At 36.0% G+C, this 16,049-nt stretch overlaps 1 protein-coding gene across 3 annotated transcripts in view; it reads left to right on the forward strand.

Moving 5' to 3' along the window:
* Sema3a (semaphorin 3A) overlaps nucleotides 1-16,049 on the forward strand; it is a 462,166-nt gene that overhangs the window by 303,572 nt on the left and 142,545 nt on the right. For all 3 annotated transcript variants that reach the window (XM_016008089.3, XM_076566308.1, XM_076566309.1), the window contains one exon: nucleotides 12,603-12,760. In XM_016008089.3, the coding sequence (XP_015863575.1) occupies nucleotides 12,603-12,760 (158 nt within the window). The remainder of the gene's footprint in view (nucleotides 1-12,602; nucleotides 12,761-16,049) is intronic.

The following is a 16,049-nucleotide window of genomic DNA, read 5'->3' on the forward strand; positions in this document are numbered from 1 at the left end:
ACTTCCTCAAAATGTCAATGATACCGTCATCTTTCCCCCTAATTTTACTTGTACATATTGAAAGTCATTCTCCAAGCCTGGTGACCAGAGTTTGATCCCCTCAATCCTCTAGTAAAAGGAAAGAACGGACTACCACAAATTATCCTCTGACCTACATATGGATATTGAACACACATGCACACATGTGCTTACAGGAATACACACACAAACACACACACACACACACACACACACACACACACACACGGGGAGGGAGGGAGAGAGAGGGGCAGAGAGAGAGAGAGAGAGAGAGAGAGAGAGAGAGAGAGAGAGAGAGAGAGAGAGAGATACATAAAGAAATAAGTAAACTGTAATTTTATAAATTCAGTAAATTTATTTCCAGATTTTATTATGACATTTGGCTTACTTCAGTTGCTCAATAAATTGTGATAATGTCCTTTCCAAAACTAAAACACTGTTACAGAAAATAAGTATAATGTGACAGCCTGACTACATTATTATCACTGTTTAAAGTGTCCTGCAGCACACTATAGTTTCTTTAGAGAGTTTCACATTTACTCTCAACTGATTTTGCTCACTCCTCTCCTGTCTATTTCCAACCTGCTGCAGAGACCGGATTCTGGGTAAGCCAGCACTCCTTATAGTCAGAATATTTATCCTAATGTCAGGGAAAGAACATGACTAGGAACTCCATTGCAGTGATCTCAGCAGCCTCCTTCAAGGCAAGGGGATAGAGCATGCAAACACTGATTTTGTGACTTGGTTACTTTATTATTTGATTTTCTTCTCTTTTTTTTCTTTCTTCATTTTTTTCCCAGTACCAGGGATTGAACATTGTGCATTCTAGGCAAATACTTTACCTATATTTACCTATGAGCTATATTCATAACCCCTTGTTGATTTTTGAAATACACATTTCTGTGATTCCCTGAGTTTTCTGACTTGTCTCAAATGAAAAAAAAAAGTATTGAACACTAAAGTGAGTATGTTCCAACATGATTGTTCCTTTTTAAGGGTTTGCTTTAATTACATAGTTTTTTGTTGTTTGTTTGGTGTGTGTGTGTGTGTGTGTGTGTGTGTGTGTGTGTGTGTGTATGTGCATGAGTGCAGTGCCCTCAAGGTCAGAGGTAACAGATCCCTCTTGAGCTGATGTAATGGGTGGTTGTGAGTTGCCCAACATGCATCCTGAGAACTAAACTTGAGTCATCTAGAAGAGCAGTGTAAATTCTTAACCACAGAGCTATCTCTCCAGCCCAAATGTGTTTGCTTTTAAATGAAGTAATTTTTGTCAATGAATAAAAAAGGTTTCCGTTACAGTGAAGATACATGTTAGAACAGAAGCAATGAAAAAGCTAGATAAAACCTCTGATTTCTTTCTTCAACCAAAACTCAGCATTAGAACAATTTAATGAAATTAGTTTGTTTTTTAAGATTGTTATTATGTTGATATATGCAGCAAAGCATGAATGAATGACATCATTTAATTTTCCATATGTGAATTATTTTCAACAGTTTTACTACCAGAAAATATAAGATACCTTTTGTAAATGTCAAAAAGCATGTTTTCTTACAGCCATGTAAAATCTAGTTATTTGAAGACACATTGAAACAGATGCTGTGTTGCATGTAAATTATTGGTCAGGAGTATCTGAAAAATTTGATTTTCCACTTCATTAGCAGGCAAGCACTCTCTCTGCTGATGACACACAGTCACTGTGCACTGGAACCCAACACAACCTCATGGTACAGTAACTGAGAATAGACACATGTCTAAAAGGAGTGTCACAAGAATTGAGGACAGAGACATAGGAATCCAAAGCAAGGTTTCGATCTCTCTTTCGCTGACTGCTCGAAATGCACATGTGCTCATTTGCACAAGCAAGCATGTACATGGGAACACATTGTGTATACATAACACAAATGTGAGTTTTCACCATAGACTCCAGCTTTACTTTTCAAAGGAGGACCAATCATCATCTCCCACAGAAAATAAGCAACCATTAGCAGTGCATAGAAACATTAACCACATTTTTCAACATAAAAATATTTAGTTAGCTTGTGTAATATTCCATTTAAAAGATTTTATTTTTTAAATAATAAATTAAAATTAATAGTATGTTACTTATTTTAAGATATATTTAGTGTTCAATTTTTGTCAGTATGCATGTGTCAAAAAAATCAGTAGTAACAGAGATCAGATAGCAAAAAATTAATTCTTTCCTAAAATATTTCCCCAAATTCATTCACAAGATCATTGAACTTAGAGCCAGCAGATAACATGTTTATGCTTGACTTCTAAAGCTCTTAGCCACAGAGACACTTATGCTCTCTCTAAGTAGTCAGACTCCATTCAGTTAAAGATCCAGATCTCAAATTCCATGATTGTCTAATCAGCTACTTCCTGTACACATGATTCGGTTCTATGGCGCTGTGATAACCTTTATTTCTAATGCATGCACCGCGACATTCAGGCAGCATACTGATTATACACAGTTCCTTCCTACTCTGTGCTTTACTGAGCATGATTGGACAGAGAGGGAGAGGGAGAGGGAGAGGGAGAGGGAGAGGGAGAGGGAGAGGGAGAGGGAGAGGGAGAGGGAGAGGGAGAGGGAGAGGGAGAGGGAGAGGAGAGAGAGAGAGAGAGAGAGAGAGAGAGAGAGAGAGAGAGAGAGAGAGAGAGAGAGAGACTCTGATATCCCCCGAACCACAAGAATGGGAAAATAAGCTGGGAGCAGGAGGAAGCAACCGAGGTTCTCAGAAGAGCAAAGTGTCCAGCAAATGGTGGGAATGCTTGAGAAGAGTCCTAAAACATTGGAGCAAGGCACAGCTCCAGACTATAATTTTTGTCAGCACCTGGGCCAAGGAGCTGGGTGTCGGTGCTGTGATTTGTTTTGCTTTAATAAAAATGATTACGTTTTTAAAATTAAGCTCGGGTTAATTTATATGCTGGTGACTTGAAGAGTATATTAAAGTTGTGAGAAACCTTAGAGAGCCCGTCAGGTTTCCACTGGTGTACACCAATGTCCAGTCTCCCTGGCAAGAAAGGATTCTCCAGAACTTTGATCATTTCCAAATGACCAAATCATTTCACAAAATGATTTCACAATCATTATGTGAAAAATAGCCACAGTTTGCAAATAAGTAAGCCTTTTAACAATTGTGATTATGACCTTTGAAGTTAATATCTAACAAATGGGGAAACCTAGTCTATAGTGTGACACAAAATGCAGTCTTATTTCCTTTGTTCCAGATATTGATATTTCCTTTATGTATTTCAGCTTTGTCGATTTTTAAAAAGTAAAATACACTCTACATGATACTTATTGAGATGTACACTTCTGTTGTGGGTTTGTTCTATGTCAGAGCAGTTTCTAGGGTAAGACCTACAGAAATAATGAAAACAGCATGTATTAACTCTAACAGGAGGGCAAAATGGATAAAGTGTGAATTGGCTACATACTCAGCTGCAGGGTCAGAGCACTCAGGTAAGGGCTTGAAAGGTGATTTCCCTCTATCAGGGTAAGGATGGCAAAGACAGAGCATTTAGTCAATAAAGAATATCCTAACCATTGAATTAATAGCGAATAATCCTATGCTCATAAACACTCTTGCATTTTTTGAATGTCAATAGGCATATGCACTATTGATGAGTGAATAAAAGAATGGGTGTAGAAATTTACAGAACCTGAATTACACAGATAATGAAACTCTGTATGTAAAATTTTCATCAATTAATATGGTTTCTATGTTCTTGAGCTTGTGTTTATGTGAATAAAGTTGATTGTTTAAAAATTGTTCTTACCTGCCAAGTGGTGTGGCAAAGGCCTTTAATCCCAGCACTTGGGAGGCAGATGCAGGCATCTCTGAGTTCGAAGCCAGCCTGCTCTGCAGAGTGAATTCCAGGACACCCAGGGCTACACAGAGAAACCCTGTCTTGAAAACCAAACAAATATAAACTAATTTTTAGCAAACAACTAAAAATAAAGCAAAGGGTACTTACTGTTACTGTGGTGTCTGGAAACAGGCTTTATTTCTTACCCTCAAATATCTGGAAATATCCGATGACATCTCTCTCACTTGAGACAAGTGACTGGGCACTGAGGGACTGAGTCATAACTACTTGCATTTGTCAATATGTACAAAGTGCTTTTCAGAAAGATGACCTTACTCTAAGTGAATGTGAGGTCCATCCACTTCTTTCCTTCTGTGTAGGACTCACTTTTCCCACACGTGTCTCAGATGTCTTCCCCTTTTATGTAGCTCCACAGTTAGTAATTCTTCAGTAGGGAGAGATTTTGCTGGAAGACAGATCTTTCAAGTCTGCATATTCAGCTCTGTATTTATATTTTATAGACATGTCTCCTTTCATTGCTATGATCAAACTGAGGAGAGAGTGATAACACCTAGTCATTGTATTAGCAACCTCAAGGATTTAAGAAAACTTTGCTTGTATGTTCCCTGGGTTTGGAAATTAGGCCAGCAGAGCTGACCCTGATTTCTTTGCCCCCTTGTCTTTCCTGTGCTCTTGGTCACATTTGAGGGAGCACTTACCCCATCTGACAATGACAGTGTAGCTGCTGAGGAGGACTTCCCATCCCAGCTGTTACTGGGACTTGGACACACACTCTACAAGCTTCAGTACTTTTAAAAACCCTTTCTCCTGGGAAGCCCTGGTTCTTCATATTTGTTTCCTCATACTTTGCCAATTGCATATTAGATATAATACTGTGAAACAGTCTGGGTTTCACTCTGTTTTCAATCCACTTACATATTAATTAGTATAAAATTTCACACAATAAATACAATGTGTGTGCATGTGTGTGTGTCTGTATGTAGGTGATGTTTGTATGACTAACATGACCTCCGACCTACATGGATTAGTCATAATTCCATGTCTGCCTCTGTAGCCTTAACTCAACATATTTCATCTATGAATATTTCGCCAATAATATTATAGCCATAGAGATTTTGTGAGAATACTTCTAAAGGAAAAGCATTTGTGGGTGAAACATCTATGATTTGGTAACTTATTATTTACTAATTCTATACTATTTGGAATATATGGACTATATTATGTACTAGTATTTCAAGATCTTATGGCAAAATATTTCAAGTTTCCTTATATTTCACATTATCTCTTAATAATTTGATGTTCTGTTGCAGTTTCATCGTCTGGGTATATTTTGTTTTCTTCTTGTGTTCTTGTCTCCCTGTGCATCCTGTCCCCTTCCCATGAGATGAAGGAAGAAGGCAGGTTAGACATGCTGTTATCTTAGCCATCTTTCCCCAGTATAAAGTATCCATGTTTTGTGGAAAGAGTGCTCTGGGCTCAGTGCATTTGTTGTGTAAACCTAGAGAGGAAGTTCAGTCAGAAGAAAGCTACAATTATTCAAGGAAAATGTTATGGGGAGTTAAAGTGCGGCACTGACAATGTGTATGGAAGCAAGAGCAAACATGGGACAAATTACTGTGTTAAGGAAAACTGCAGTGATGGATTGCATCTGTGAACGATGAAGTGCCTCTGGCCTGCGTGGATCTCTGTGGGTGAGTGATACTTGTAACTGACTTAAAACATACAGAACATTGGTGATGTCAACAAGAGAAAGAACAAAAGGGGTGAGTCCTTTTTAAGTCGTGCAGACTCGGAGTGTTTGTGCAACATCTAAACAGAGGTTTCTAGTAAGCCTTTGTTTGGCCTTGGAGGGTAATCTGCCTTTAGAAGGTATACATTTGAGGCACATCAAAATATTGCTCATGGTAAAAACCCATAGTTGTAGATAAAATTGGCCACAGAGTTACTTTTGTGTAAAAAGAGCAAGCACAGGGCAAATACAGTAATATAAATATTTAAGAGGCTGTTAACTAAAGTAAGTGTCGTGATAGAGAGAGGAAACCAAACTTCCCCACCATTGGCTTTTAATATTCCTCCAAATGCACTCCTCTTAAAGACAGTGAAGAAAAGGAGGGAGAGCCTGACCTCTGATGTCAGGTGGAAACAAATATCTTCATTCTCTTTCATACTTACTGTGTGATCTAGAATATTCCCAATAGGCTTGCTGGAGCGAGTCCTTCACTGAGGAAAAATAGAAATTAGAATTCTGCCTTATGATGTTGTAAGTTATGAATTAACATGACTTTACATCATTCAGCAGCTTGGGTCTACTAGACACTGTTAATATCTTTGTCTTCTTGTATCCTGTGGTCTTTATTCATGTCTCTACTTAGGAGCATCCAAGTCCTGTTTGCTAGCTCAGCTTTAATTATCTAGCCTACTTTCCAAGGATTGTCTTTCTCTCTTTAGCATTATTATTTTTCTCTTCTCCTGGATTCCTTAACACGTGGTATTCTCTTTTAATTGTTATTTATTTAGTTTTTGCTTTCCCAAGAATATCTTTCTACATTTTTTAATCAAGGTTCTGCTGCTTGGCATACTCTACATATTTTTTAGCTGAGGTGACACACCTACAAGGAACTGTATATGCATTTACTGAATTATGATAATGATTATTAAAAACACAGAAGTGAATAATCAGATCACATTGGGAACAGTAGAAATAGCCAGGCACAGGAACGCTCTCTATTCATCCCAGTACTAAGAGTCAGTGAAAGGTGAACTATGAGTTCCAGTCCAGCCTCATCTACAGGTTAAAGCATTGTAAAAAATAACAATAACAAGTTAAAAGGAAAAACAAAACAATCTCAATGCCTTAAAAGGACATGGGCATCATATTATTAATTTCTCACAATATGGTTTGAGATGCTTGCTGCTTGCATGTAGTATGGGACCCAGAAGCATGGCTGCAGTTCCAGCCCAGAAGTGGACCTTTACCCAAGCCTCAACTGAGAGCAGCTAGGACCTTTATTAGGTGGCCAATGTAAGTTTAAAATAAAAGCTGATTATTCGTGTCATATACAAATAAATAGCAACTGGTAGAGAAAGGTTGTGATATACTTTCAGTTGAATAAAGACATTAGACATTAGGCCATCAGCAAATGCAAAGAAATATGTTGAAAGAATTTGAAACAAATTATGCTAGGCAAAGATGGTAAGGGTGCTGCTTCCAGATGCCACAGATCTTAGCATAGGCAGATAGGGCAAGTTTGCTTCAGATTATGACATGTAAATATGCATGTTCTGATGCTTATTGTTATTAAAATTAGAAAAGAGAGTTTTTGAAACATAGTCCAGTAATACCAAATTTATAAGTTGAGAATATGTGCTTAGGTTCAGCAGCTAAATAAAAGCTATAGGTAACCAGTGTGTTGGAGTAACCTATGCAATGAGAAAATGTAATGGCCAGAAACAGCAGAAGTAGAGGTCATCCTCTACAAAGTTCCTGGTACAGCAGTGTTTGCCATCAGGAGGCTGTGGAAAGAATCTGTCTGTTGGAAAGCTCTAAAACCCAATACTTAGTGACATAAGAATCACTGATAATAATAGACACTACTACTTACTTGGTTTTGTTTTTGCTAAGGGCATAGCAAAGAGTTGAAAGTCAAAGCTAAAGAAGGAAGAAGCGGGAGGGAAGTATCTATGGACCAATAAAATGTCAGAGGTGAACTTATTTTACCTCACTGACTTTACAATATTTACAAATATCTAGAGGTGGTCATCATTTAGTCAAAATGTTTTGGCATCTTATAGACTCAGCCTTTGATGATTTTTAAAAGGCTTGTTTGTTGTAAGAAAAGGACAAAGTTTAAGTCATGGGAAAGTCCATGAGCCTAAAGCCATCAATGAATACAAGCAATTCATTTGAGTCCAGCAACTTGTGGGGTCCTGGGACCCTTCCTGCTATAAAACTGGGAAGGATGGAGCATAAGAAGAGAAGAGAGGGGGGAGGAGAGGGATGGGAATGAATTGGTTAGAAATGCAAAGGGAAAAACAAAACAAACCAAATCTTGTTTAGATGTGAAAGGGCAGCAAACAGAGGCTTGGAATCCTACAAGAGGAAGCTGAGTTCTGGACAATCTTGAATATTTGAATGAATATACACTTCACCACCTTTTTCAGAATTTGACCCGGTCACTGAAATGTTACCATGTGTGTAAGTCTGTGTTTATACTAAATATAATCACAATGCCACAGAAATTATACAATTTTATTACAAAGAGGTGAATCATTCTGTAAAAGTTTAAGATAAATGACTCATTTTGTATGATACATGTTAAAATGTTGAAGAAAGGTAGTTTATAGTTATTTTTCAGTATCTTAAGTAATAGCTGATAGTGTTCATGTTTTATGATTATTTTCTCTCCTTTCTTTACCCCAAATGAATCTACAAGAAAGTCTCTGATAGGCAAGGTAACAGGAAAGCAATTTGGGGCACTGATAAACCGGAAAGTAGGTAGAATGCACAGCTGGGGTTATTCTGCCATGGGGATCTGAAGTCCATTCCTAGGACACATCGAGTATATTCTCTTATTTTCCTCTGTGCAAGTTTAAATGGAAGTCTGTAGAATCTGCAAGTTTTGAATTTCTAAAAGCTATTTTTAAATTTTTCAAAGAAAATGTAATCTGTCCATAACTGATTACAATGCCGCTTAACATGATATAAATTGATTTCCTACTAAGCCATCTCTAGCTGTATTTGTTGTCTACACTGTCTGAGTCACAATGTTGATAGCACTACTCACTGGGTGTGGACTCTATGGACTTGTGACCAGTATGTTCTCCACGACAATATTTAACAAATAATTGACAATGTATTTATTGTTTGCTGAAACTACAGAAAATGGAATACTTGCTTAAACTTACTTTTCAAATATAAGAAAAGGAATCCTTCATTATAATCCTTTGATTGCTTCTCAATATGGCTGACACATCATAAAGAAAGGGAAGTGATGTCTCACACTGATCTTGACTTACAGCTCTAATACTTAATTGCACTACAAAAACTTTTGTCTACTCAGAGGCACTGTGGTCATACAAACATCATGGAAATGCATGTTGTTCTTAAAAATACCATCTGTTGCTGTTGGATAGAGTGCAAGCCTGAGGAGATGTGAAAAGGTAGAGGAATGTTCAACAGTGTCTCCCATTACAGAGGATTTGTTTTGGCTCCTACACCAATTTATGTCACTGGTTTAAATAACAGAAATGAAGAAGTAGTAACCTGGATTTTGTGGGAGCAAATTCAGAGTTGAAAACATTCGCCATCAATTGCACTTGAGAATTGTTGACATCTAAGAAAATCAAAACCATAAATTGAAACAAAGAAAACAGAATATTGAGAACTAGATTTGGGTGGGAGGAAGGTGTTTGATTTGAACTCAGGAAGTGGTATAGAAAGTTCATGGTGATGACTGCATAAGTATTGGAGAATTTATTAAGGCAACTCCACATAGTTAAAAAGGGAGGATTATTTGGGGATAACTTACAAGTAAAGAGATAGGTTACAGGATCCAGGAGAGGTGAAGTGCAGTCCAGTGGTGTTCTCTGGAGAACTCTGATCAGTCTACATCCAGCATCTAGGATCACCAGGAACCAAGAGACCCGGCACATCTGGATCTCAGGTCTTAAGGGCGCAAGTCTTGTCCCCACATCAGGGGCAGGCCATAGGTGGGCGTGACAGTTACCGGAAGCCTCAATGAGGGTAGTACTTCCAGGTTAAAGCTGGAACAGCTACCTACTACACATAAGGGCCATGAAAAGATTCTTTTTTCATTTGCATATCTTTGTCAAAGGCTTTTAGTAGATTAGAATTAGGGGTAATGGACTGATAGAAAAATAAGTACATTTTAGAACAATGGAAAAGAACTTCTACCCAGGAATATTCTTTTTTAATGAACTGGATTCACAGGCACATTTTTAAATGTGTAGTTTGTTTCCAGGGTGATTTCATATATAAGCTACCAGAAATTTTAACTGTCTATATGTAAAAATGCACAATTCTTGCCAAACATATATTCAGCCAGTAATATAGTTTTCAGTTGGAAGGATAATTTAATTGTTTAAAATTATATACAAAGTCATGCTTGTTATTTAGAATTGATATAGAATATAACAAAAATACTTCATTGTACTTAAAATGAAGAATATACCAAGGCCACATATTTAATATCATATATATGTTAAGTATTAGTATACAAAAATGGCATGCCTCTATTACTTATTCCTTCCCTATATAAAATTACCAGTGTTAATGCTAGCACCTGACATAGTTTGAATATGGTATCCCCAAAGCCTTTTGTGTTGAAGATTTAGTCTGCAGGAGGAGGTGAGGCCACACATTGAGAAGTGAATAGAATATAGGGGCTTGGACCTAATCAGTGCATTAATTTATCGATGAATTCATAGTATGATGGTATTGTGTATGGCATGGAAATAGGAGGCGGGGGCTGGATGTAGGAAATATATCACTAAGGGAATACCTTTGAAGGGTATGTCTTGCTACCCCTCCTTTCTGATGCCCTTGGCTTCCTGGCTACCATGAGGTGAGCGGTTTTCCTCTGCCGTGCCCTTCATCCACGATGTCCCTTCCTTACCACAGTCCTAAAAACAATGAAACCAATAGAACATGAATTGCAACCTGTGAAACTGTTAGTCCAAATATATTCTCCTTTACATTGGTTTGCTTTGGTGTCAGTGATGGGGTGTCTAATACAGAACTCTTGGTAAGACAGATGAAAATGTGTTATTTTCAGTGTATTCCATGACCCCTAACTCCTTACGATTCAAAGATCAGCCATACTTGTATTTAATTTTTACTTGTACATATAGACAATCGTTAATTGAGTGCTTACTATGTAAATTACTGTTCTGTACTCATATTTGTAATAACTCTTGGGAGACATTGTTCATCCCACCTTACACAATGCTGAGGCCCAAGGTGTAAAGAATTGATTATAGAACGCTCTCTTAATTCAAAGGTACTCTGGTGAAGGTCCTTCTCTTATAACAGGGAAACTCTCAAAACAATAGCAATGCTTTTACCGTAACTTCTCATACTTGATACTTATAGCTCCCTTGCATATTTCCAATGTGTTTGTAATTAAGATCCATGTCTCAGTTGAGCATTCCATTGCTTAATGTTTCTTAAAATGGATATAGGATGAGCTGATGTTTTAAATTTGCTTAGCTACCTATAAATTTGGGCTCCCTGACAATTTGTGTATTATAGTTTTTAAAATTACAAAGATCAGTAGATCGTAGGAGTAGATTTTTTTTAAGGTATCATGTAGCTGTAGGAATCTCAGACAATGACATCAAAGGGCAAAGAATGCATGAAGGCAGATCATGTTATCATGCATTCCAGAAGACAAAGGGAGGTGTAATAGGGTCCAATAAGTGGAAACGGCTCTGGTCTAATACTATATACTTACTACCCACACACTAAAGAGCTTGACCATTATTCCTCCGATGAACTCATATTTGTTATAAAAAGGTAAAGACATAGGAAATGCATGGCAATTTCTAACATACCTAGTTTTTTCCTGTGAGTTGGGAGATTTGCTCAAGATTTGCTTTGCTGTATCTATCTCTCTTAGGAAGAGACTGTGTTCAGTGGATCACATAAAACTTATTAGTTGCATTGATTATGTACTGGAAAAACATGGGACACAAATTCAGAACCCAGTTTGTAATACTGCAGTATTTTTATCCCATGGAGATGTTGCAAAAGAGACACAATGTATAAAAATGAATGATTTAATGTCTCCATATTTTAGCTACTAAATATTACAAACTGCTTGTGTAGTATAGAAAATTAAATGGTCAAAAGATGATAAAATGTTGCAGGTGAACAAGGGAAACCATCTAGGTTGTTGAGTGAGACTTGCTCTACCGTCCCTCTAGCTTGTTGACCTCATAGTGTCATTATAGCTAATGACTTGGGACAGGTACAACCGATTGAACCATCATTCCATTAAAGAAGCACATATACAATGTTGATCATTCTACTGTGTAGAGGGTTAGGCCGATCCAGAACTTTCCCTGAGGCCCTGATATATGGAGTAGGAACTTGGTTCCTTGTCTAAAACCAGATATATGTTTAGCAAGGGAAATAATGTTCTGGGGCTGAGATCTCAGAAGAGCTATGGTTTTCTAGATCACAAGGTCTTCAGCACTCAACTTGTGACTCATTTAAGGTTACTATGTTACCTTTGTGCAACATTTCCTGATTAGCTTCATGATGACTGAATCCCATTGTGTGAAAATTTATGCTTCTTATATCTGTTTTTCCCTAGAAAGTGTATATGGAATGCTGTACACCTCAATAAAGTTGATTGAAATAAGGCATAACTTGTACATAAACCCCTGGTATTAAACTATTAAACTTTTCTATTTCCTTTATTTTTTGATCACTGAAGAATGACCTATTACTCTAATGTGATTATATATGTGTGTGTGTGTATGTGTGTGTGTGTGTGTATATATATATATATATATATATATATATATATATATATATATATATATATATATAATGGGCATGTGGGGGTGTATGTATGTACATATAGTTGGTACCTGTATATTTCTTAATACCATGAATAAGCACTGACCGCCATCACAGTAGAACATTAAATTATCATGCCCCAATAACGTCTGTTTGTGAAGGACCTCACATTCATCCCCATTGTCTTGCTTCATTGCCTTTCAGAAATGTTGGAATCCAACAATGTGATCACTTTCAATGGCTTGGCCAATAGCTCCAGTTACCACACTTTCCTTTTGGATGAGGAACGGAGTAGGCTGTATGTTGGAGCAAAGGATCATATATTTTCATTCAACTTGGTGAATATTAAAGATTATCAAAAGGTATCTTTATTCTAATATATATATAAGTTTATATATATATGTGTGTGTGTGTATATATATATATTCCAATTATTTTTAAACACTGAAGTTTTTATGACATTCTCTAGCTATATCAGGACAACTTACAGAACAATATTTAAAAAGGATGTTTTTTCCAAATATATATAAAATGAATGATAGCAATATGCTATTAGATGTACTAAGCCATATATCAAATTGGAAGAAATAATAGTAATTTTGATGGCCATTGGTTAAAAATAACAAACTTTAGCTTATTCTTCCAGTAAAAAATAATACCCTAAAAACCTGAAATGTTAGAGAAATACAGTATAGCTATGTATTCATACGTATATGTATTTGTGTAAGTTTGCCCTTCTTCCCATGGTGCTGGCTAGCTAAGGATACATCAAGCAATTGTCACCTGAGTCAACTGATGGCCTTCTGGCATTTGTGCATAGTTTTATTCAAGCACAGGCACTCCTATTCATTTGTATATGTTTCTATGTTACATGATACAACAGAGATGAGAAATTGTGACAAATCATATGACCCATAATGTCTACAATATTTACAATAATTCTTTGTAAATAAGAAGTTTGTAAACCCTTATCTAAAAATCATATTTCAGGGCACTGGCACCAGATATTTGCAAATTTGATTATTTAGACTTAAGGAGGAAGCTATTTTTAATAATATTCCTTTAGACTTCTGGCTCATTTCAATAATGAACTATATGAATTTTAAAACAAACAGATTGGCATGGTAGACAGAATTGTTTTGCTACATTTACATGCTCTACCATAAGTCAACCAAATTCCCTTAGTTTTCCAGCAGAAATCCCCTGAGGAACAAAGGCTTTCTACAGCTGCTTCCCTGAACATGCTTATCAGTATCTGTGGGTGTGGCTCTGCCCCATACCACTGAAGGCATTAATGTGGTGTGCTGAGCTATTCATGGAGAACACACTGGATGACAACTTCTTAAAAGTAAATGAACTATGAAAAGGTTCTGTTCTGCTTTGAGAGTATTTCTCTGGCTATAAAACAAGTATTTATATTTAAATTGTCATTTCTTTAGTATGACATAACTTTATTACCTTTTTATTCATCTCTCATATGTCACACGCTACCATACTTTCCCTTCCTCCTCCCCTCCAAGACCCTCTCTCCAGCTTGATCCCCAATACTCTTCTCTTCCCTTCAGAAAAAGGCAGGGCTCCCAGAGACATTGGTACAGCTTGATATAACTTTAAATTTGTCATTTTCTCTTTTTATTACCTAAACACAAAAGTTCAGATACATATATAGAGTAAGCTGAAATTAATACGTATATTCATATGAAATTGCATTCAGATATGGTATATTTTATAGTAAAATTGTGATGCTGACACCGAACCGGGTGCTTCTAGCTCTGATTCTGGAAACTGGGTGACATTTAAACATCCTCAGGTAATAGCAATGAAATGATAATTTTTTTCTTTCAAAGATTTTTTAAATGGTGACAAAATAAAGAGAATTTTGGTGTGGATATTTTATCCCAAAGCATCATTCTTCATGAAGTGAATTGGAAACCTAGAATATTCGGTATTATAACTTTAGGATATTATATTTGTTAAAATTTTCTGAGTAGCTTTTATTATTTTGTAAATTTCATTTACATATATTGAAATAGGTATATAGACAATAGATATTAGATTAGCTAGGTAGATGAGAGATTAGATAGATAGATAGGTAGATAAATATATAGATGATAGATTGATAGACAGACAGACAGATAGAAAAATAGGTAGATAGATGTATGATAAATGATAGCTAGATATATAGAGAGATAGAAAATATATGACCACATATTGCCTCTGATTATGTAAATCATGTATTTAACATTTTCTTTTACATATATCTTATGAATTTTACTAATGAAATAAATTGTATCTAAAATTTAAAAGAACCAAATCATCACATCAAAATCTTATAATTTTATAAGTGAGACACATCCAAGAGCCAAATGCTTATATAGTATGGGTACAAGTTATCACAGGCCATAAGCTAACCAACATACACATAACAGTGTCTTCTATTTAGACTGTTAATAAAAATAATTGAATCAGCCAGGCGGTGGTGGCTCACGCCTTTAATCCCAGCACTTGGGAGGCAGAGGCAGGCGGATCTCTGTGAGTTTGAGGCCAGCCTGATCTACAAAGTGAGTTCCAGGAAAGGTACAAAGCTACACAGAGAAACCCTGTCTCAAAAAACCAAAATAATAATAATAATAATAATAATAATAATAATAATAATAATTGAATCAATGAATAAATAAGAAATTAAAGATCCTGAACATTGTCACATTAATATTGTTACAACTCTTGCCATGACTTTCAAATTAATATTCTAAAATAGGTCTACCTCAAAGATTAAGATATCATTCATTATATCATTAATGAATGAATAATTAATGTTAATTATATCACATTACTTAAAACAGTGAATTCAATTTATATCTGGCTATTTATTTTTGGCATGTTCTAATATTCATGGCTTAAATGATCATTAAAACATAGCAAATATAAATAATATTGACATGAACTAATTAGAACATAATGTCATAAATAGTTCTTGGTTTTACAACAGTAAAAATAAATGTGTTAACTTAAAGGTGACCATTGAGCCGACCAATTTTTGAGGCAAAAATATAACTGTGTGCTCAGGTTAGGAAGAATCAGAGAAAGATCATTTTCCTGAAGATAATAAATGCATTCTATTTAATCTAAATGATTAATAAGAACATTCATAAGAAGTATTAATTAATGGTATAGAGTTCTTCTCTACTATACATAGGTCTCTGAATTTAATTCTCAGAACTATACTAGAAATATATATATAGAATTCTTATAAAGAATAAATGTAAGGCTGGTAAAATATCTCATCCCCAAAAGTGCTTGATGGGCAGCCAAGATGGCCAGTGTTCAGTCATCAGACCCAAATAAAATACTGGGGTCTTAGAGCACTCCTGCATTCCTAACTTTTAAAAGGTTGAGACAAGGGGATACCAGTGACTTGATAGTCAGCCACTCTGGGCATATCTATGAGCTCAAAGTTCAGAGACCCACCTTAAAAATAGGATGGAGAACAATTAGGAAAGATACACAATTTTAACTTCTGGTATCCACACATCTGCATACACACACACACACACACACACACACACACACACACACACACACGTAAAGTAGGTCAAGAAATACCTTAAATAATAGAGTATGAAACTAAGCCATGAAAATATAACTATTTTG

The sequence above is a fragment of the Peromyscus maniculatus genome, chromosome 3 (genome assembly GCF_049852395.1).
Source record: "Peromyscus maniculatus bairdii isolate BWxNUB_F1_BW_parent chromosome 3, HU_Pman_BW_mat_3.1, whole genome shotgun sequence".
Taxonomy (NCBI): Eukaryota; Metazoa; Chordata; class Mammalia; order Rodentia; family Cricetidae; genus Peromyscus; species Peromyscus maniculatus.